Source organism: Narcine bancroftii, chromosome 13 (assembly GCF_036971445.1).
Source record: "Narcine bancroftii isolate sNarBan1 chromosome 13, sNarBan1.hap1, whole genome shotgun sequence".
Classification (NCBI taxonomy): domain Eukaryota; kingdom Metazoa; phylum Chordata; class Chondrichthyes; order Torpediniformes; family Narcinidae; genus Narcine; species Narcine bancroftii.
The window spans coordinates 68,590,767-68,612,906 of NC_091481.1; the positions used below are offsets into that span (position 1 = coordinate 68,590,767).

General features: G+C 48.7%; 1 protein-coding gene across 4 annotated transcripts; it reads left to right on the top strand.

Annotated features, from left to right (window-relative positions):
* The first annotated feature begins 641 nt into the window (after window positions 1-641).
* On the top strand, window positions 642-17,863 carry pick1 (protein interacting with prkca 1). Of its 4 annotated transcripts, none has more exons than XM_069909932.1 (13): window positions 642-796; window positions 2,389-2,466; window positions 3,335-3,446; window positions 5,106-5,234; window positions 7,848-7,914; window positions 9,215-9,304; window positions 10,269-10,322; window positions 10,767-10,829; window positions 13,176-13,309; window positions 14,545-14,637; window positions 16,231-16,281; window positions 16,697-16,841; window positions 17,507-17,863. In XM_069909932.1, exons 2-13 carry the CDS (start codon window positions 2,426-2,428, stop codon window positions 17,728-17,730), a joined length of 1,203 nt encoding a protein of 400 aa, XP_069766033.1. In that variant the 5' UTR covers window positions 642-796; window positions 2,389-2,425; the 3' UTR covers window positions 17,731-17,863. The 4 variants fall into 4 exon arrangements, with proteins under 4 accessions (XP_069766033.1, XP_069766036.1, XP_069766034.1 ...); XM_069909933.1 differs by having other exon boundaries at window positions 644-747; XM_069909934.1 differs by lacking the exon at window positions 642-796 and adding an exon at window positions 1,002-1,424.
* The last annotated feature ends 4,277 nt before the right edge of the window (window positions 17,864-22,140 follow it).

Here is a 22,140-nt window from a genome sequence, read left to right on the forward strand (position 1 = left end):
CCATATATTCCTACCAAAAATAAACCCTTCCTACCTTGTAACCCTTTATCTTTCATGCATGTGCCTGTTTAAGCCTCTTAAATGCCCCTAATGTTTCAGGCTCCACCACCACCCATGGCAAGGCATTCTTGACAAACACAATTCACTTTTTTTTAAAAAAACATCCCTGATATCTCCCCTAAACTTTCCACTCTTCACTGCGCAGTACAAATCTTTTCTCAGGTGCCTTTCTACATGTTGCTCCTACCTTGATGCTCAAGCCAGAAATGTTACGCAGAATGTAAAACATTACAGCACAGTGCCCTGGCAAAAAAGGTACTGGCTCTCCACCCTCTCATAATCTTGTCGACCTCTATTAAATCACCTCTCATCCTTCTTCACTCCAGAAAGAAAAGTCCCAGCTTTGCTAACCTTTATCTCTTAAGACTTATTTTCCAATCCAGACAACAATCTGCAGCATTGCTATAATTAGGTGACCAAAACTGAGTGCAACACTTGGTTATGCATCTTTATCTCTGCTATATAATGGAAACTGTTTGACTTGCTGAGTTTCCCCAACGTTGGGTTCTTGCAGCACAGGTGAGACACTGACATGTGAAACCTTGCCCCCTTTATATCAATGCGCACGCGCACGTTTGCCAGCACAAAAGATGGCGGTCGCATCACTGAAACATTGGGCGAGGTCGATGTGTTCGCTGGTTCCAGGACCTGGCGCCGGAACAGGATGTGAGGAAACAATTTAATCAGGTCGGTGACATCGGCTCCAACAACATTGGGGAATTCTTGGGAATATAAGGTGAGAATATTTCCATAGCCTGTGGGGCAACGGCTGGGGCCAAGGGCCTTGGATCCCGGGGATAGGAGCCGAGGGCCTTGGATCCCGGGGATAGGAGCCGAGGGCCTTGGATCCCGGGGATAGGAGCCGAGGGCCTTGGATCCCGGGGATAGGAGCCGAGGGCCTTGGATCCCGGGGGCAGGAGCCGAGGGCCTTGAATCCCGGGGGCAGGAGCCGAGGGCCTTGGATCCCGGGGGCAGGAGCCGAGGGCCTTGGATCCCGGGGGCAGGAGCCGAGGGCCTTGGATCCCGGGGGCAGGAGCCGAGGGCCTTGGATCCCGGGGGCAGGAGCCGAGGGCCTTGGATCCCGGGGGCAGGAGCCGAGGGCCTTGGATCCCGGGGGCAGGAGCCGAGGGCCTTGGAGCCCGGGGGCTGGGGCCGAGGGCCTTGGCTCTAGCCTTGTATCCTGCGGTTTGGACCAGGCCTTGGATCGAGGACCTTAAATCCGGGGGTTGGGACCAAGGGAACGAGAACTAGGTATTGGGATTCTGGGTTGGGACAAAGGCAATGGGATCCAGGGGTGGCTCCAGGGCCTTGGGATTGACCAAAGGAACGAGAACCAGGTGCTGAGATACTGGATTGAGACGAAGGTAATGGGAACCAAGTATTGGGACAATGGGATGGGATCGGGCTGGAATCCGGCCCTTGGAATTGAAAGGAACTCCTGTTCCAGGGGCTAGGATGCAGGGATTAGGATAATTTCTGCTCCCCGGAGTCTGCACCCCTTGTGGTCGCAGCCGAGCACAGGCGCTACCGGTCTCGGGCATGTACCCCGGAGTTGCAGGTTTTAAATTAAAAACACCACTGGCTCCTTCAACAGGCCCTCTCAAGCCTGCTCAGAGCCTCCCACATTATGACTGGGTGGTTGGACCTTGCGAAGGAGTAATTGAGGCTGGAGCTGGGGGACATTGGCTCAAGAAAGTAGATCTGAGTTGGAGATGAGGAGGAACTGCTTCTCCCAGAGCGTAGTGAAGCTGTGGAAATCTCTGCCCAAGGAAACAGTAGAAGATGCTTCATTAAATGTATTAAGGGCACATTTGGATTTTTGCATATTTTGGGAATTAATGGGGAAACGATAAGGTGGGGGAGTTGAGTCCATGGCCAGACCAGCTGTGAGCTTATTAAATGGGGGGAGGGGGCAAGTTCAATGGGCCTTCAATGTCTTCTGGTTATTGATTATTCCTCCCACACCCCCCCCCCCCCCCACCTCTGGGCAAAAGACTGTTAATTAAACCCAATCTATTCCTCATGATTTAAAAAAAACTTTTCTATGAGATCACCCCTCATCCTCCTGCACTCCAAGCCTGCTCAATCTCTCCCGATTCTGTGCCTGTTTCTTATGTTTGATCCAAACCTCTCTGCTTCTCCTTTCACCTTTAGTACGGTCTGAGTTTTTGGTCATCTGCCAAGATACCCATTAACTAGCTGTGAGGTATCAATTGCTGATGTTCCCATGAAGCTCCCTGGGATAATTTGCCAGATCATAGATGGTGCATGAATGCACCCACATACAGTTTGATGTGGTGGGCCCAACTCATAAAATATTCTCTGCAGAGATTAGAAGCAGCAGGAGGCCAAAACGGAGGTTATCATGTTCGGAGACATGGATTTCGAAATCGAAGAAGATAAGTTGTGAGTAATGATGACTGGAAGTAGTTGTAAGAATTTTACAATGACTTGCTGCTTAATTTAATTGTTTTACTCTCATTTGTATCAAAATACTGTGAAAGGCTGCATTTTTCATGCATGAGTCAAGTCAACAGCAGTTAAGCTAGAAAGTTTTGCAGGTGCTGGGGTCGAGTTCAATACACAAACATGCTGGACAAACTCACCAGGTCTCGAGTAAAGTTTGTCATCTGTTTACACGATCCTCTGTTCAAAGCACAGACACACGACCAGTCATAACACACATTCAGACAAGCAGTACAGATACAGGACAAGTATTCATAGATACAAATATTGTTCCATGAATATGAGAGTCTCGGGTGGTCAGTGGGAGCGTTCAGCATTCTCGATGCCCATGGGATGAAGCTGTTCCTCAGCCTGGTGGGGCTGGCTCTGATCCTCTTGACGGGAGCAGCTCATAGATGCTGTGTGCAGGGTTGAAGGGGCCCTCAGTTGTTTTGCGCGCCCTCTTCAGACGATGATCCCGGTAAATCGCGTTGATGGGGTTGAAGGGAGGGAGACTCCAGTCATCCCCTCTGCCACTTTCAAGGTCCTGTGGATTAACCTCCGATCCACTTTGTCCTGAAGGTATCAACATGAAGGGAGTGTGACCAGGGTGCTGGGGACATTTATGGATTGATTTGCAATGTTGAATGAGTGGAGGGAATCCCATTGATTGGTAATGGGTGAAGGAGTTTCTCAGTGACCGGAACGGGTGGGGTATTGCCTGGTGACCAGAATGGGTGTGGTTGTTGCCCGATGATTTCAGGGGGTTAGAGACATGAAGCTTAAGGGATATTGCAACAATCAACATTATAATTTTTGTTTTGTTCAGGGGAATTCCGACTGTGCCTGGAACAGTGACCATTAAAAAGGATCCTCAGAATTTAATTGGAATCAGCATTGGCGGAGGAGCCCAGTACTGCCCCTGTTTGTACATTGTGCAGGTGAGGATCCCACTACAGGTGGTGGTGGGGGGGGGTGTCTTAAGGTTGCCTGATTTTAAGAAGCTCAGTTGAGGTTCCTTGCATCCTTTGAAGAGGGGGGAAACCACCTACTTGGGTGCAAATGGGATTGCATGGTAATGGGGGAGAAGACAGTGAAAGATTTTATATACAAAGTAATAGCCAAAAAAAGGATAACCACATGGGAGGGTTAGGGTTAACCCATCTGATTAAAATCTGCCACGAGGTCAATCAATGCATTGGAGAGAAAGTGGGAATATCGCCAAAGGCGCCACTGACCTGGGTAATAAAATTCTGGAGATGTGGCTTCGGACTGCTATGAAAGGAGGCAGCTTATGTCCTTTGAGCAGATGAAAGGTAGATACGATTTGTCATATGGGACCTTTCACTGATTCCTCCAGTTCAAATCGTTTCTAACAGATAGGTGGAGCCCTACCATGACCCTGCCTAAACCTAGTGAGGCCGAGGGGATGCTTCGACTGGGAAATCCACCCAAGTTTATTTCAAGAATGTACTCGGTACTCCAAGGGCTACACAGATCAAGAGAGAAATGGGAGTCGGACCTGGGCATTACAATTGACGAGAGATGCTGGTCGGACTGGAGTAGAGACAGTGTGACAATGGTTATTAACTCTAGATGCAGATTGGTTCAATACAATTTCCTCACACCACAAAAGATTCACAAGGCAAAACCGGAAGTGTCAGAGACGTGTTTCAGGTGTGGAGTGGAGTTGGAAATGTTTGTTCGTGCAACCTAGGCCTGTGCAAAGGTAGCCCCATTTTGGAAGGATTTGGCCGATATACTAACCAGGATAATGAGGGTAACCTTTACATCAAATCTAACATTGTATCTGCGTGGAACGTCATGGACGTAGGCTACAAATTATCAAATTCAATTTGTATTTATCCGTAGCAATGACCTGGAAATCTGACTCCCTCTTCTTATCAGTAGGTGGATTTCAGGGATGCATATTAAATATTATACATAATGTTATGTATAATTTTAGAATCCGGCGCAACACCTTTGTTAAAATATGGCAGCCATATCTGACATACACGGGGGCACGACTGTCGCCACATCCCAACAAAAATACCAATACGTGGATTAATAAAAGAAATGATCTAAGGGGGCGGCTCCAAGGCCTCACTGGATATTCACCAGAGGCACCGACAACACAGTGTTCTTTTTTTTTTCTTTCTTTCTATTTTTTCTTTTAAAAGGGGAGTGGAAGAGGGAGGGGGAAACATCATATACATAGATTTTTGGGGGATATCTGTACATCTTGATGCAGTCTGTGATGTTGTTTCTCTGTTTATTGATGGAAAATGAAAATAAAATATTTTAAAAACTTTACCTTGTCTGGCAGCCCGTTCCACACACCCACCACCCTCTGCATAACCTCACCTTCCTGTTAAATCTCTCTTTACCCCCCCCACCTTAAAAATATGCCCTCAGGTTATCGATTCCCTTATTCTGGGCAAAAGACTCTGTGTGATGCAGTCGTCTCCTTCTGGCCTTTCTCTGCTCTGCTTGCAATTCCCACTCCTAATCCTTCAGTGCTGCTGTGCCCATTGTCTCTCTGTGCTCCAGCTAAGTGGAGACAGTGTGGACCTGTGACCGACTTGAGTTTATGTGGGCAGGTTTTCGATAACACTCCAGCTGCTATGGATGGGACGCTGGCTGCAGGCGACGAGATCATCGGAGTGACTGGGAAGTCTGTGAAAGGCAAAACTAAAGTGGAAGTGGCCAAGATGATACAGGCCGTGAAGGTGAGTGGGGAGAGTGGAGGAGATGGTGCATCTGGGGAGCTGGAGGGAAAGTTGATAGTGGGGGGTTCCAACCTGCTTGGGGATGCAGCATGGAAAAGGGGACAATGGAGGGAAGGTGAAGAGAGGCCTGTGGTCGGGGAGAGTGGAAGGTGTGCCTATGATGGGGGGGGAAATACAAGAAAGTGGATGAGGCTGGGTGAATAGAAGGGAGGATGCTAATCCATTATTTCAGCTGTAAGGCATGGAAATGGAGACCACCTGTTACATAAGGAATTGATGGATAGGAGGAGACCATTTGGCCCTTCAAACCTGCTCCGTTATAATGGAGAATGAGAGTTGACATATTGGAGGTCTACAAGAGTATGAAGGTGGACTGCCAGCATCTTTTTCCCTAGGGCGACACTAGCAAACACCAGGAGATGTTTGTATAAGGAGAGGGGAGACATCGGGGGTAAATTTTACACCGAGTGTGGTGGGGGTCTGGAATTCATTGCCAGGGGTGGTGGTGGAGGCTGTAACAGTGGGGGCATTTAAAAGACTTAGACAGGCACCTGGATGTAATAAAAATAGAGGATCATGGGGGTGAGGTAAGGAAGGTTTAGATTGTATAGGCCGGTACAACATCATGGGCCAAAGGTCCTGTAGAGTGCTGCAAAGTTCTGTATGTGCCCCTCCAAGAACCATCCCAATCCCACTTAATTCCTTTTGTATCTTACAATCTACCACCGTCTGAGCTCGACTGAGTCTTGACAGACGGACCAAGGTGGGAATTCTGGTCCCTCTCCCTCATGCCTCACATGTTTCCCTTAACACGTTAACATGGTGACCAGAGATGATCACAGTACTTCAGTTGATGTATAAATGTTCAGCATGACTCCCTGATTTTGTACTCTGTGCTGTTATTGGTGAAACACGTGATTTTCTGTGCCTTTCTATTTCCTCAGCCCGTCTCGATGATTTCGGTCCAGCACCCTTACCCTTATTCTGCCTTGTCTCTTTCCCGCCCCCCCCCCCCCCCCCCCCGTCCCCCAAACCCCGACTAAAATCCATCACCTCATCAAACCAAGGTTTATCTTCCATGTACCCACCCATCCCGGAACCATGGAACACTACAGCACAGAAACAGGCCTTTGACCCTTCTAGTCTTTGTCAACCTATTGTACTATCCTGGACTGGTACCATATCCCTCCATACCCCCCTCATCCATGTACCTGTTCAAAATTTTCTTCCACGTCAAAATTGAGCCTGCATCACTAATTCAGCTGGCAGCTTATTCCACACTCCCACCGCTCTCTGCGTGAAATTCCCTCTAATGTTCCCTTTAAACATTTTCCCTTTCATCCTTAACCCATGTCCTCTGGTTTGTATCTCACCTACCCTCAGTGGAAAAAGCCTGCTTGCATTTACTCTATCTGTAGTGTACCCATGATAATTTTGTAAAGCTCTATCAAATCTCCTAATTCTTGCGCTCATACACTCAAGGGAATAAAGTTTAACCTTTTCCTGTAACTCCGTTTATGAAGTCCAGGCAACATCCAAGTAAATCTTTTCTGCACTCTTTCAATCTTATTGATAACTTTCCTGTATTTAGGTGAATCAAACTGCACACAATACTCCAAATTTAGCCTCACCAATGTCTTGTACATCTTCACCAATAACATCCCCTACTCCTATACTCAATACTTCGATTCATGAAGGCCAATGTGCCAAAAGCTGTTTTTATAACCCTATCAACCTGTGATACCATTTTCAGGGAATTATGTATCCGTATTCCCAGATCCCTCATCCCTCTATTCTACCGCACTCTTCAATGTCCAACCATTTACCATGTATGCCCTTTCTTGGTTTGTCCTTGCAAAATGCGACACCTACCATTTTTCAGCCCACTTTTCCAGCTGGTCTAGATCCCTCCGCAAGCTTTGAAAACCTTCGCTGTCCACTACACCTCCATTTTTTGTGACATCTGCAAACTTGTTGATCCAATATCCCACATTATTATCCAGATGACAAACAACAATGGTCCCAGCACCAATCCTGCTGTTCCTTCGAAGCTGTGTGCGTGTACGCGTGCACACATTATGCAACCAGCGCACAAGGTAGTTCAAAGTATAGAATAAAATCTTAACTAAATATGTTACTTCATAGAATGCAATTATATGTGTATTATATTAAAACATGCCATTACAGTTTTATTAACCATGTGATAGGCTGTGACAAAATGATCTTGAAACAATTTCAAGTTTACATTTGCACAAGCATTCAGTGTGCACAGACTTTTGACACAGGGGAAAAAAATTTGAACAACATAAGGTTTTTGCACCCACTGACGACTAAAAATGAGAGGGAACATTGTGACCACAGCCTCTGTTCTCTGCGCTTCACCTTTCCTGGTATTCCCCACACCTTGCTCAGAATTGGTCCATATCCCTGGAATTATTTTGGTAAATCTCTTCCTCTACTTCTCTAAATTGTGGTCGAACCAGAGTTTTAAAGTTGAAGACCTCATTTATTTTGTTCTAATAATGGAGTGTGTATTTGAACTATGGGTTTCAATGCAATGATTTTTGTAATTAATTGTCTTTTTTTGTAATTATCCTTTTAATGCACTGAAAGGGAGAAGTTATAATTCATTACAACAAACTCCAGGCTGATCCTAAGCAAGGCAAGACCTTGGATATCGGTAAGTAGTGTTGTCCTCACCACACCCTTCGGTTTTACCCTGTCCACCCTTCTCCTCTACCCCCCCCCCCCAGGATCATCATCATGCACCCACCCACACCCTTGCTGCTCAGCTTGTGCAGGCCCACACCACCTCTGAGCATGTGCTTTGGAAGTGGCGTAGTGTAGTGGGGAGTTTCCACCTGTTGAGGAATGATTGTTACCTGCCCAGATGTTGCTAGATTTACCTCACCTCTGGCAAAGAGGCGTTTACCTATGTTTGTGTAGAATTCTATTCCCGCGACACTGCTCCTTCTTTCTGGCTTGGAAATACAACCATTTAAACTCTGTTCTCTCATTCGAACGGAGAGTAAATTATTGTTGGAGATCGTTAAAATTTTATACTTTCTGACTTTTCGGTTCTGCCATATTTAATCAAATGAGGTAAGTGGAGAGTAAATTATTGTTGGAGATCGTTAAAATTTTATACTTTCTGACTTTTCGGTTCTGCCATATTTAATCAAATGAGGTAAGTGGTTTTTTTTAAATTGAGGCAAACATTTTAATTGATGAAAAACATTTCAGAAGTTGGTCTAGTGGTTTAGCAAAATGGCAGTGACATCTAGTGTTGAAACAAAGGAGTGCAACGAATGTACAGTGCAATATATTGTTGGAGACTGTGTTCTAATGGGTCATATTCCATTTTATTTTTAACATTCATCCTGGGCATCAGGCTGCAGTTGGCCTGATAGGGCACCCTGCACTTGGGGAATCAGTGACCAGAGAGGACGTAAGTTTACAGTGAGGAGGGAGATACTTTAACAGAAATCTGAGGTGACTTTTTTTTACACAAGGTGGTGGGTGTGTGGAGTGGGCTCCCAGAGGAGGTGGTTGAAGCAGGTACTATTGCGATGTTTAAGAAACATTTTGACGGATACTTGGATAGGGACGGGCTTAGAAGGATACGGGGCAAATGCAGACCTGGCCCGCAGGAGAAAGAATCTCCGGGTTGTATGTGATGTCATATATGCTCTCTGACAATACCTTTGAGGTGGGACTAGTCTGGTATTTAGTCAGCATGGGCAAGTTGAGCCGAAGGGCCTGCTTCCACACTGTGTGACCTCTGGAAACTCGGAGCCCAGGACTTTTGGAGATGAAAGGTGGGGGGGGGGGGGGGGGGGAGGGAGTGGGTGGAGGTCCTAGGAAGTGCCTCAGGCCAGTTGCTGAGAGGTGGCAGCCCGGCAGCTCACTGTCACCCCGGGGAGGGGAGTTGCTGTGGGATGCTGTGGCCTGGTGGTGACAGCCTTTATTGTGCTTTGCAGTTCTGAAGAAAGTCAAACATCGGCTGGTGGAGAACATGAGCTCGGGCACTGCGGATGCCCTGGGACTGAGCCGAGCCATTCTGTGTAACGGTGAGTGGGGTAAATTTCAATTTAGACGCAGCATGGGATCAGGCCTTTTTGGCCCATGATCCTGTGCTGTCCAATTAACCTATAACCCCCTGTACATTTTTGGAGGGTGGAAAGAACTCACGCAGACCGGGGAGAACGTGCAAACTCCTTACAGACAGCGCGAGATTTGAACCCAGATCCTGATCGCTGATGCTAACAGCGTTGTGCTGAATGCTACACCAACCTTGTTGCCCAGGTGGCTTGTTCTGGGCCAGAGCCAAATCCAGATCACGTTAAAAATCAGAGCAGGAGGAGGCAATTCAGCCCCCTCCCCCCCCCCCCCCCCCCCCCCCCGCCCCCCCCCCGTGACTGCTCCAATTTTGGCTGATCTTTGAGTCACCTTCCTGCACAAACCTCGTGTCCATACTGACCTCTGGGAGTGAGTCCAGGGCAGCGGTAAGGGAGGATGGTGACTGAGGCCTGAATTCACACACACGAGGCCGTCCACCTTGTTCAGCCAGCTAAACTTGAGCTCCACACACTAATCCAAGTTTCTGTATGAGATGCATGGCCCTGCGGTGAGACAGGTTTTGTGAATAGAGGAATGACACTATTTATTAGCCAGGTGAGGAACTGTGGGGTTTATTCTGGTTAAAACGGGAGTGACATGGAGAATAGATTCATACTGTAGTTAACTTGGAGTCTTTTTGTGTCCCGGTTTTCAGGGACCTACCAACAATCGTGTCCCCGTTTTCTGGGTCTAGTTTTATACCCTACCACCAGCTGGTTCATGTTTGCACTGTAGTTTACTCATGGACCCAGTCCGGAGCATATAATATGAAAGGTTAAAAATGGCCAGAGTCCAAAGGGTTAAGGTTTATTTGGGGTAAATAGCAATGTGATTGGGTTCAAATGGAAGGAGACCATGGATTGTTCCAGTTTAAGTAGGGGAATGAAACCTGATGTCTTGTGGCCTTTCTTCCAGACGGACTTGTAAAGAAACTGGAGGAACTGGAGAGAACCGCGGAGCTGTACAAAGGTACCAGGAATGGGGGAGCAGGGAGGGAGCAACGAGATGGTGGGTAGCAAGGACCAGCGGCAGGGAGGAGATGGATGGGAGTGTTGCAGAGGGCAGGATGAAGGAGAGATGCTCACATAAGTGGTTCACCATGTTGCATACAAGTGAGGTGGAGTGTGGATGTGAGACATGTAGGTGCTGGCAGCACAGTAGCAGGGTGTGGGTGAAATGTGAAAGAGTTGGGTGTGCTTGCTGGGTGCCTGTGGATGCACAAATCAGGGAGGGGTGTGCAAGAGCCAGAGAGGAGGGTGCGTGAGCCAGGTGTGTTTACTGGGTAGTTGAGGGTGCACAGACCAAAGAGCCAGGTGTACAAAAGCCACATTAAGGGCTTTGTTTGTCCTTGAGCCAAAGCCCAGAATTGGTTGGAGACTGATTATACTTTTCCCACTTCCCGACATCCGACAGGACTGATGGAGCACACGAAGAGGCTGCTGAGAGCGTTCTTTGAGCTGTCACAGACGCACAGATGTAAGTCTTTCTGTTCTCTGCATTTCTTGGTAGTCTGTGCTGCCCACTGTGAGGAAATTCCTGCCCGTCCAACGTGTAGGAACAGCAGCAGGGTCCCCATCACCTCCATTCCGTTCACTCACTTTGCTGCATGCCCTGGCCCACTATTAACCGTAATGTGCCCCCGTGAGATGGTTTGGGCGAGGGCTGGGCACGTTCTAATAATGGGAGCAGTGTGACCTTAGTTTGACTCAAGGAATGGAGTTTGCAGACTTTCCAGCATTGGGAACTTGGATAATGCTACCCCGGGGTGGGGGGTGGGGGGGGGAAATGAGGCAATAGTATGTCAAGGAGAGAGGGGTTATGAGAGGATTCAGTCAGCTCTTGTATCCCAAGACTAGGCGACATTGATTGCAGGAAAATGCCACAGAGGCAGAAGGAAAGATTTGTTCAACAAGCTCCTGCACATAAATATACTGGAGAGCCCCAACAGGTCAAGCAGCATCTAAGGAAGTAAAGACCTCAGGCCGGAAACGTTGGTTCCCCTTTACCTCCCATGGTCGCCCTCTGACCTGCTGGGTTTCTCCAGCATGTTTGTATATTGCCCTTGCAGACTTTCTTGTTGAGCTTGTTCAGTAATCTGTTTGGGTTTGGAAGCTCCAAGATCAGATCTGATTTTACAATTATGTTATCGGGACTTGGAAAAACTGAGTGACTGGGAAGATTAAACAGATTAAGAGTTTATTCCATGGTATGCAGAAAATTTGGGGAGATTTGATAAGAGGTGTACAAAATTATGTTGGCTATAGAGAGAGTAAATGCAAGGGTAGGTTAGGTACAAACCAGAGGGCGTGAGTTAAGAGGGAAAGGGGAAAAGTTTAGGCCAGTGGTTCTCAACCTTTTTCTTTCCACTTACATCCCACTTTAAGCAATCCCTTTCAGAGCACCTATGCATAGGGAATACCTACAGTGGTGCATGAGTGGAAAGAAAAAGATTGAGAACCACTGGTTTAGGGGGAACATGAGAGGGAATTTCTTCACGCAGGAAGTGGTGGGAGTGAGGAACGAGCTGCCAGCTGAAGTGGTGAACGTGGTCAAAAGACAGAGATGATGCTGGAGGAAGTCGGCCTGTCTCACAGCGTCCACAGGAGGTAAAGAGATATCACCAATGTTTCGGGCCTGAGCCCTTCCACAAGGTGTGAGTGAAGAAACACAGAGTCTGAATGAAAGGATGAGGAAAGAAAGGGAGAAGATTGGGGGGGGAGGGGGGGAGTACTGACCAACAGACACAAGGTGTTAATTGGATATGATGAAAAGTGAGAATTGATTTTGGCTCCATGGAAAGAGAGAAGAGGGAAAAGGGAAGAGAGAGAGGCAGAGGAAAGGAGACAGGGGAGCAGAGGAAACGAGGGAAATGCAGGCTCAATTTTGACATTGAAGAAAACAATTGGATTGGTTCATGGACTGGAGGGGTGTGGAGGGTTGGTTGCAGATTAATGGGATGAGACAGAAAAATAGTTTGGTGTAGACAAGAAGGGCCAAAGGGCCTGCAGTGTTTTATGGACATGTTTGGTTTGGGCAAGAAGGTGGAGTTGGGAGAAACTGGGGAGTTCTTCCACCGATCACAGAGGCAGCAGTGCAGCATGTGGTTCTCTCAGTTCTCTGAAGGACGCCTGCAGTGGGGGGGTGGTTGTCAAGTTTATTGTCAGCTAATTCTACTAAGTTCAACCCGATGAAGCAGCGTTCTCCGGTCCTCAATGCAAAACACACAGACACACACAAGACATAATACACATGCCGGACAAGTATTCATACATACAAATAAATAAGTATTGTTTTGTAGATATGACAGTCTCTGATGGTAAGTGTGAGCAGTTCCTTTGGTCGTTCAGCATTCTCACTGCCTGTGGGAAGAAGCTGTTCCTCAGCCTGGTGGTGCTGGCTCTGATCCTCCTGGATCTCTGTCCACGACGGGAGCAGATGAAAGATGCTGCATGCGGGGGTGGAAGCGGTCCTCAATGATTTTGCGCCCTCTACAGATGTCGAACCCGGTAGATCACATCAACCCCAGTGATCCTCTCTCCTGCTCTGATGGTCCTATAGATTGACCCTCTTCCCTACCCCCCCCCCCTCCCTCCATCCATCCATTTCTCTGCAGTAACCGTATTACCCTGTGATGCAGCCAGGCTAGGATAGAGCTCCTGTAGAAGGTTGACACACTGGTGGCTGGTAGCCTTGCCCACTTCAGTCTTCTCAGGAAGTGCGGTCGCTGTTGCACCTTCCTGACATGTGAGGAGATGTGTGTCCACGATAGGTCACTGGTTCCATTGGATGCTGCTGCTGTGACAGAGTTTTCATTTGTTTCAGCATTTGGTGATGTCTTCTCTGTCATTGGGGTGAGAGAACCTCAGCCAGCTGCCAGCGAGGCTTTTGTCAAATTTGCAGAAGCCCATCGGAACATCGAGAAGTTTGGCATCCGACTACTGAAGACAGTGAAACCAGTGAGTCTCTGCACGTGGCTGGTAACGTGCCCTTCTGTTTCCTTCCCCCAGTGAGGGGACATGAGTGAAGTGGGCCGGGAGTTCACTGAGGAAACGTTTCAGGGTGCGTGGCCTCGGGCCCGGCTGCTAAGTGCCTGCTGAATGGTGGAGCTTCCTCTGGTGGGGGGGACAGGGGCTGCGCCCTCCTGCTCCTGTTTGTCTTGGTCATTACCAGGCAGCTCCCACTCGTTAGCCCGTGCCTGGCCTGCCGAGGAAGGTGGGCTGCTCTTTTTGCTGAGGATGTGGAAGCGGATGGAAGATTGTGCACTCACCAGCAAGCACCCTCATTTATAGGGGAAGGAAGGGTCCTCGGGGTAGCCTGGTACTGGTGGTGGGACCAGGGACACTGCCTGAGGTGTCTCTGCACTGCTGTTCTGGGGCTCCATTGCTTCATCAAACACCATCAAAGATGGGGCGGCACGGTTAGCACAACGTGGGTTCAAATCCGGTGCTATCTGTAAGGACGTTGTACATTCCCCCCGGGGGCTCTGGTTTCCTGGCCTTCAAAACCTTTAGGGGTTGTAGGTTAGTTGGGTGTAATTGGGCGGCACAGACTTGTGGGCTGAAAGGGCCCGTTACCATGTTATAAATCTAAATTTAATAAAAAGCAATCATTTTAAAACGATGCAGCAGGTCCATGAAACCCACGTCACCCATTTACACCCAATTAATCTGCCAACCCCACTTTTTTTTTGGAGGGTGAGAGGAAACTGGTTTGTTGCAAGCGTTACTGAAACTAGCTAATTAATTGAAGCAAAGACTCGAAACTATCTAATTAATTGAAGCAAAATTCCCCGCCTGATTTTTAAAATTGGATATAGACCTTGGTGTCAGGCCCTTCCAGCCCACGAGCTTGTGCTACCCAATGAACCTCCAAACCCTTGTATGTTTCAGAGGGTGGGAGGAAACTCGCGCGGACACAGGGAAGATGTACAAACTCCTTACGGACAGCGCGGGATCTGAACCCCGGTCGCTGGCACTGTAACAGCATGGCGCTAACTGTGCAGCCGTGTTGGGATGAAAACTCACACATCTGGGTTGTGAGTCAGCTCTGGTTACCTGGGCACCTGCTGAGCAGTACATCGCCCCAGTGCTGGTATGCCCTGCTACCCCTCTGGGGGACCTGACTTCCCAACTTGTCTACCCATTGTCTACCTGTGCAGTCCCTGACTAATGACCGATGCCTGGATTTGCAGATGCTGAATGATCTGGATACCTACCTTAACAAGGCTATTCCTGACACAAAGCTCACCATCAAAAAATACCTCGACGTCAAGTTTGAATACTTGGTAGGTGCCTTGTCAACCTTCCTTTGGACAGCATAGTCCAACCCCAGTTAATCCCAGCTCCCTTTTCACCTGCTCGTTAAATGGACCTGCTTTGAAATTTAAATTAATGTTGCAAAGTATAGACAGGCCATTGTCTTATGTAGAGCTAGAGTCTTTGTTTCTCTGCAAGAAATAAAAATCAGGGCTTTGGATCAGATTGGTCTCTGCACGGACCCTTTGTCAACAGCAGCATTCCTGGACCGACATCTCTGTGCGCTGGAAGACCAACTGGTTTCAGACTGATCAAAGTGCACCAAGTCGATGGTCTTCCAGCAGTTCTGGATGCTTGGCTCTGTGTTTGTCCCCGGGAACAGCCCGTAGATCATAGAGTTCTCTGTCACGCTGCCGCTGGGGATGAACCGACAAGGACCCCTGCATCCTTCTCCACACACTCTTTGCAAATCTGCATTCAGCAAAGAGGTGGGCGACCATCTCCTCTCCAACGCAGATATTACAGGGGCAACATGCATTGTGTGTGGTGTTCTGGTCGTACAGGAAGGATCTGACTGGGAGGGCTCCTCTCACCACCAGCAGTCCTAGACTTTGTCCAGCAGCAGCGTCAGAAAGCCTGTGCACTTGAGCAGAGCTGTGGTCAGGGCTCCCACTACTGACAGTGTCCACCAAGTCATCCAGTGTGAAAACAGGCCCTTCAGCTCAACAGGCTCAGCCGACCAAAATGTCCCAACCACACTGGTCCCACCTGCCTGCGTTTGGCCCCACATCCCTCTAAACCAGTGGTTTTCAAGCTTTTTCTTCCCACCCACATACCATCTTAAGCAATCCCTTACTAATCACATAGCACCGATGGCACGGGGAATACTTAAGGTGGTATATGTGTGGAAAGAAAAAGTTTGAAAATCACTGCTCGAAACTCTTCCTATCCATGGATCTGTCCAAATATTCTTTAAACGTTGCCTCACCCAGCTCTTCCAGAAGATGTTCCACACACCCACCATCCTCTATGTAAAACAAGTTTCCCCTCAGGTTCCTGTTTAATCACTCCCTCCCCTTTCACCATAAAGCTCTGGTTCTCGATTCCCCTACTCTGGGCTTGGAGCTGGGCATCTGTCCAGAAAAAGGGCACAGTATCTCCTCCTCCCTCCTTGCACCAAACCCACACGAGAGTCATGGATCACCGCACCCTGCCTTCAGCTCACCTCCCACCTCTTCTTCCCGTACCTCTCTGTCCAAGGACTGTCTGCTCGCTCGTACCCCTCCCAGTCCACTCCTCTCTCTGCATTCGTTCCCATCCACTTCTTCCCCCTCCTCTTCAACCTTCAGAGGGAACAGTTGGTGGTGGAGGCAGGCTGCATTCCCCAGGGGGAGTATGGAACATCCCATTGAGGCACAAAGGTAAACATGGGCCTCCCGCACCAGCACCAGGCTGTGGTTGTGCCAAGGCTTTCAGGGCAGAGTGGCCCCAGGACAGGGAGGGATCAGAAGAGTTCCCCAGTCAGTGCAGGTCCAGGACTTGGTTAACTGTGTTGACTATTTTAGAAGGATTAGGATATTTATGAAACAATTGTAACCCCTTCCCTCTCTGCTTTCTTGCAGTCATATTGCTTGAAGGTGAAGGAGATGGACGATGAGGAGTACAGCTGCATTGTGGGTGATGGCAGGGTGCATGGGAGCTCTTGTTGGTTGGTCACTGGGTGGGGTGGAGGGACCTCGAGCTTGAGTGACTGGGGCAGAGGGACTTTGGGAGGTCTCTGAGCAGCGGGGCCTAGTGGGGAGGGGTTGTTGGGGGGTGGGGAGGGGTTGACAGGGTGTGGGCGGGGGGGGCATTGGGTGGCTGGGAGGGATGAACGGGGCGGGGATGAGTTGATGGAGGGCGGGAAGGGTTAACGTGGTGGGAGGGGTCGACAGTGAAGGGTGGGGAGGGGGCTCGGTGGGGTTTGCATATCAAAACAGGGAGCCACTGTGACCTGCTGCTAGCCAGGGCTTGTGCTTCCATGATGTAATAGCAATGTCGCTCATATTGGTGTGGTGAGGACAGATCCTTTCTCTCTGCCCACCCAAGGCTCTCCAGGAACCTCTGTACCGAGTCGGCACTGGCAACTATGAGTATCGTCTGATTCTGCGCTGTCGCCAAGAGGCCAGAGCTCGATTTGCCAAAATGAGGAAAGATGTTCTGGAGAAGATCGAACTTCTGGACCAAAAACATGGTTGGTTTTTAACTTTATATCTCGCACACGCAGTTGTCTCAGTTTGTTTGGGCTGCTTTGTGCTTCCCAGTCAAGAGGACCTGGGGTCATGGTCTTGTAGGCCGGAGTGACAGGGCATCCGCGGGTGTGACAGCCATCCCGGGTAACGAAAGCCAGGGTCTGTGGAGAATGGAACTAACCACCAGGGAATGAAAAAATCGGAATGAACATGAGGAGAAATGAGTGAATTACAGATGGAAAACGATGTTCCGCTGGGGATTAGACGGTAAATTCCTTGTGACTTAGACCCATGGCTCCTTATGGATTCCCTCTTTTCGATAACCATACAGCATGGAATCGGGGCCTTCGTCCCAACTTGCCCATGATGTCCCACCCACACACCAGTCCCACCTGCCTGCATTCAGTCCATATCCCTCGAAACCCATCTTATCCACGTATCCGTACAAATGTTTCCAAAATGTTGCAGAATGGGCTGCCTCCTATGGCAGCCCGTTCCGTACACCCACCACCTTCGGTGTGGAAAATGTTTCCCCTCACAGTCCTGTTAAGTCTCTTACCCCACCCCCCCTTAAGCCTGTGTCCTCTGGTTACCAATTCCCCTGCTCTGTGCGTTGACCCGATGCATTCCACTCCTCCTGATTTTGTCCACCTCTTCCCCTTCCCAGTCCAGGACATTGTGTTCCAGCTCCAGAGGTTCGTCTCTGCCATGTCCAAGTACTACGATGAGTGTTACACGGTCCTGAAGGATGCAGATGTGTTTCCAATTGAGGTGGACCTATCAAAAACCATGTTGAACTACAGTACAAAGGACCTTTACACTGATGCGGAAGAAGAGGAGGAGGAGAAGGAGAACGAGGAGAACGGCGAGAAACTGTTTGACGATGAGTAGAACTCCTGTGCACAAGGCACTGAATCCCTTCTGGCGAATTAAGACTACAGTAGGCTGTGTATATTTGGACCGATGAATTTATTTATATCTCTTGTGATTCCTGTCAACTCTTTAGATAAACTGTTTGTGGGAATCCCTTGTGTTCAGCCATTTGTTGTTGCATTTAGAACCTGTGCTTTCAGTTTCTAGCCGTCACATGAAGAATCCAGCCTTGGAGTAGTGTCCTTGCTCCAATTAGCTGGAGCCTCCACCAACACTCCCCCCCCCCCCCCCCCCCTCCCCGGCTACTCTGCTGCACGAGGGTCCCACACAGTTGGTCTAGCACTGGGGGTCAGAGAAGAACAGAAGTAAATGCATTTGACAATTTCACAGGGAACACATCAGCAAAAGTGTGTACGTACGCACGCATGGGTGTGTGTGTGTACATGTGTGCGCACACCCATGTCACTGCATGCTGGGTGTGTGAGTAGCCATGTATTAAGTGTGCTTATATGCGTGTGTGTATATATCTTTGTGCCTCTGTGGATGTGCGTCTGCATCCAAGTGTGTATTCCATGTGCTTTGGTTTTGCAATGCTCGGAGGATGTTTATTCACTGGATCTGGGCCAGCATCATGGAGGGTGGTGAGAAACTGCCTTCGTGACCCACCTGGTGTTGGGGCTCCTACAGTGCTGGTGAGGAGAGTTTCCCAATTAGGACTCCGTCTTGACGACAGAGCCATTCTATATTTCCAACGCAGTCATTGTTTCTGCCTCGCGCTGCTGTGTGCCGAGTGGAACTTCAAGGAGGTAGTGGAGTGGAATTGCTGGAAGTGGTGGGGGTTGGGGTGGAAGGTGTCAGTGGGGTGGAGGGTGTCAGTAGGCTGGGAGAAATTTCAGACGGAGTGGAAGTGGGTGCCAGGATGAGGAAAGGATGGACATCAAATGCTTTCTGAAAAGTGAAGTACACCACATCCACGGCTTCCCCCTTAACCTGTTCTGCCCCTGAGAATCCTTGTGTAATTCCATTGGACGTCCATTTTCCCGTCAGAATTCCATGCTGACTGCCCAATCCCATTTCTTGTTTCCAACTGCTTAGTCATTACATAAGTGGCCAACCATTTTAATTCCACGCCCCTTGTGCGCTGCCATAATGAGATCACCCGCACATTGGAGGAACACCTAACGATGTGTGTGGTCTCCAACCAGACAGCATCAGCTTCCTCCACCAATTTTCTCCCTATCCCTCAGTCTCTTTTCCCCACCTCTTCCCTCTACATTCAGAGAGCTACCTCCCTATCCCCCCCCCCCCATCACTTCCCAGCTTTTCTCTCTTCTGCCCTCCCACCCGCATCCACTCTCACCTGCTGGCCGGTGCTCTTCCCCCTGCCCTTTCTTCCTTCATGTTCTATTCAGGTACCTGCCTTGATGAGGGTCTCAGGCCCGAAACATTGGTTCCTACTCAGTGACCTGCTGAGTTTTTCCAGCACTTATCAAGATTCTTTTATTGTCTTTAATAACGATGTCAGAGCAGCCAGTGACCTCTAGGCACCAACTTCAAAGCTCTGATTGTTGTCTCTGGGTTCTGTGGGGTAATAGTTTGCAGCATCTCTGGTCTGTTGAGGATGTCAGCAACATGTCCTTAAGGATCTCCGTCTATACCCAACCAGGTATGTTGTCTGGTCCTGCTGCCTTGTGCGGGCTCACCTTGGATAGGGTATTTCTCACCTCGGTCGGGGCTATGCAGGGGGCGAGATCATCAGGGTGGCACGGAGCTTTCTTCGGTGTCAGCCTATTTTTCTCATTGAGCCGCATGTGGAGGGTGGCCAGTCTGTCCAGAAGGGAAATGTCGTGGTCTCTGACTCGCAAGGTTGTCTTGTGGTCTGTTATGGTCTTGATCCTTTGCCTGTGTGGCCAGTGTCGCACAGCAGTCGGTGGATCCCCGCTTTGCCTTCAAGATTGCACGGGAGAGCTGGGGCTGATCTTGGTGCCATCCTACTCCCTGTCCTGAAGGCAGCATCACGAGCTCCAAGAAGTGCCCGGACCATGGTTCCTGGTTAGTTAGCCCTGGTTGTGAAGCATTTAATCTTGGTGACATCCTCGGTGCACTTGCTGATGTTGCCAGTCACTGAGCTCATGTACTCCTCCTCTACGTTTACATGACTGTTGTAAGTGGCCGCCTCCCTTAAACAGCAGTCTTGCAGTGCTGTGCCCCACCCCTACTCCCTGTGAAATGGCCTAATTTGCTTTGCCAGCGGTCTCTACGCCAAGATTAGCAGGACAGATATGTGATCCGAGTAACCAAGGTGGGAGTGAGGTGCAGCCTTGTACGCACCAGAGGCGTTAATGTACACCGGATCCAGGGTGTTCTCTCCTCTGGTGGCGGTTTATATGCTGTTGAAACCGTGGTAGAACCGTTTTCAGGTTGGTGGGATTGAAGTTGCCAGCAACAATCATGGCATCATCAGGGTGGGACGTATGGGCACCGTAAATCTCCTTCATGGCTTCACCCTCGTTAGCTGAAGGCGGAACATAGACTGCAGCAATCAGTATGGCCGAGAATTCCCTGGGCAGGTAGAAGTGTCTGCATTTCACCAGGAGGTACTCTACTGAGCAGAAAGTCTTTACACAGGGACATTTGTGCACCAGTTCTAGCAGATGTAAATGCACAGATCCCCCCTTCTTGGAGTCTTGCCAGAAGGAGCAGCAGCTCTGTCTGCCAAGGAGATAAAGGCCGTCCAGCTGGATCGCTGAGTCTGGAATGGAGCCCTGGAGCCACGTTTCTGTAATCACCAGAACACAGCAGCCCTGCAGTTCTCTTCAGATGCAGCCTCAGGTAATCCATTTTCTCAGCCATCTTCCATTTGTGAGTAAGGTCAGGAGCGTGGGGTCTGAAGGGGTTAATTCAGTTTCACTCCAGTGCCGGCCCATTTGTTCTCACAGAGTGCTTCCACCAGCCTACCGATCTGCTCCAGTTTACCGTAGATAACTCTCTTTAAAAAAAGTCTCACTATCTTATCAGATATGGGCATCTAGTATAATAGTTACCATTTACCCTGGCTAGACCTACCTTGACCCTGCGTCGACCTCACTGAATGATCAATATCAGAGAGCATTAAGGTCTATTACCACTTTTTTTTTAACTAGATTAGGGCTGTTGGGTAAAATCATTTATTTGTACAGTAAAAAAAATTATTTTCCTCTAGTTTGAGCTGTGATCCCAGCTCATTGTCTAGTTCCCTCTTGACTAGTGTCCTCTGCTTTTGCCTGCAGAGGGGAAGTTGCCTTAATCCCCATTTCAGTTTGATTACATTCTGTCTGATGTAACCATATTATTCAGTCATCTAAGTCCAGAGAGCTGGATGTTCTCCAGATCTTTTGACATTCCAAAACCCTTTAAGAACCATAGCATAGCACAGGCCATTCAGCCTATCTAGTCTATGCTGACCATCACCTCCCTTGTCCCACTGACCTGCTTCCATTCCATAACCCTCCAGGCCTCTCCTATCCATGCAGCTATCCAATTTATTCTTAAAACACACGATCAAGCCCACATTCACCACATCAGATGGTTGATCGTTCCATTCTCTGAGTGAAGAACTTCCCACAATGTGCCCCCTAATCCCTCTCCCTTTAGTTTAAAACTATGACCTCTTGTATTTATCTCCCCCTCACTATTCACAAGCTGGCTATGCTTTCGTTCCATATTTTTATTGTCATGTAATAAAAGCAATATTACTCAAAATTGCATTTAGTCTGCCATTAGCCAGACAAAGATTTGCCATCAGCAAATTGCTCTGGTGCCCCTTACAGAGAAAGAGAAGCAAAAGAAAGTCCCTTCAGAGTCACTGAGTGTCTGTGGATTTGCCCTCTGCAGCCGCAGTTTCCTGCCGATTCAACCCGAGCTCCAGATCCAAACCTCTGACCCGATCAGGAAGCTTTCAGCGCCTGACTCCCCTCGGGAGCCACTCCCGTCCGCAGCTTTCTCTGCATCTTGGGTTGGGTTACCTTGGTGACTGCAAGTGGCTGGAAGTGTTGTGAGTTTTTGGTTAAAGTAGAACTGCTCCTGCATGATGTGTATGTCTCAGTGTGGAAAGGAAGAAAACAAAAAAACACAGGCAAAGACAAGATATAGGAGGAGGTTGTTAACATGGAGTAAAGATTGATTATTATACAGAAGACAGAGAATAGGGATAAAGTGTTCAGTTTTTCCGCAGGGTAAGAGAGTTTAAATGTCGAGCACATGTATTTCAAGTGAGCGGGGAGAGACGTTGGGGGCAGAGGTTGTGGGTATATGGAACCAGCTGCTAGAAAAAACATTGAGATGTGAACAGTTGCACATACAAGTCATTCAGACTGATGAATGGATGGGAAAGGGTTGGACCTTTTTTAGGCTATGATCCCCTTAGGACTCTGGTCTGTGAAACAATCA

What these genes read in the sequence shown, in the direction of transcription:
- pick1 (XM_069909932.1), top strand. Translation starts at nt 2,426, where the DNA reads ATGTTCGGAGACATGGATTTCGAAATCGAAGAAGATAAGTT. An exon ending in CCTGTTTGTACATTGTGCAG is followed by an intron (nt 3,447 to 5,105) that starts GTGAGGATCCCA and finishes TTATGTGGGCAG; the next exon opens with GTTTTCGATAACACTCCAGC. An exon ending in ACGTCAAGTTTGAATACTTG is followed by an intron (nt 14,638 to 16,230) that starts GTAGGTGCCTTG and finishes GCTTTCTTGCAG; the next exon opens with TCATATTGCTTGAAGGTGAA.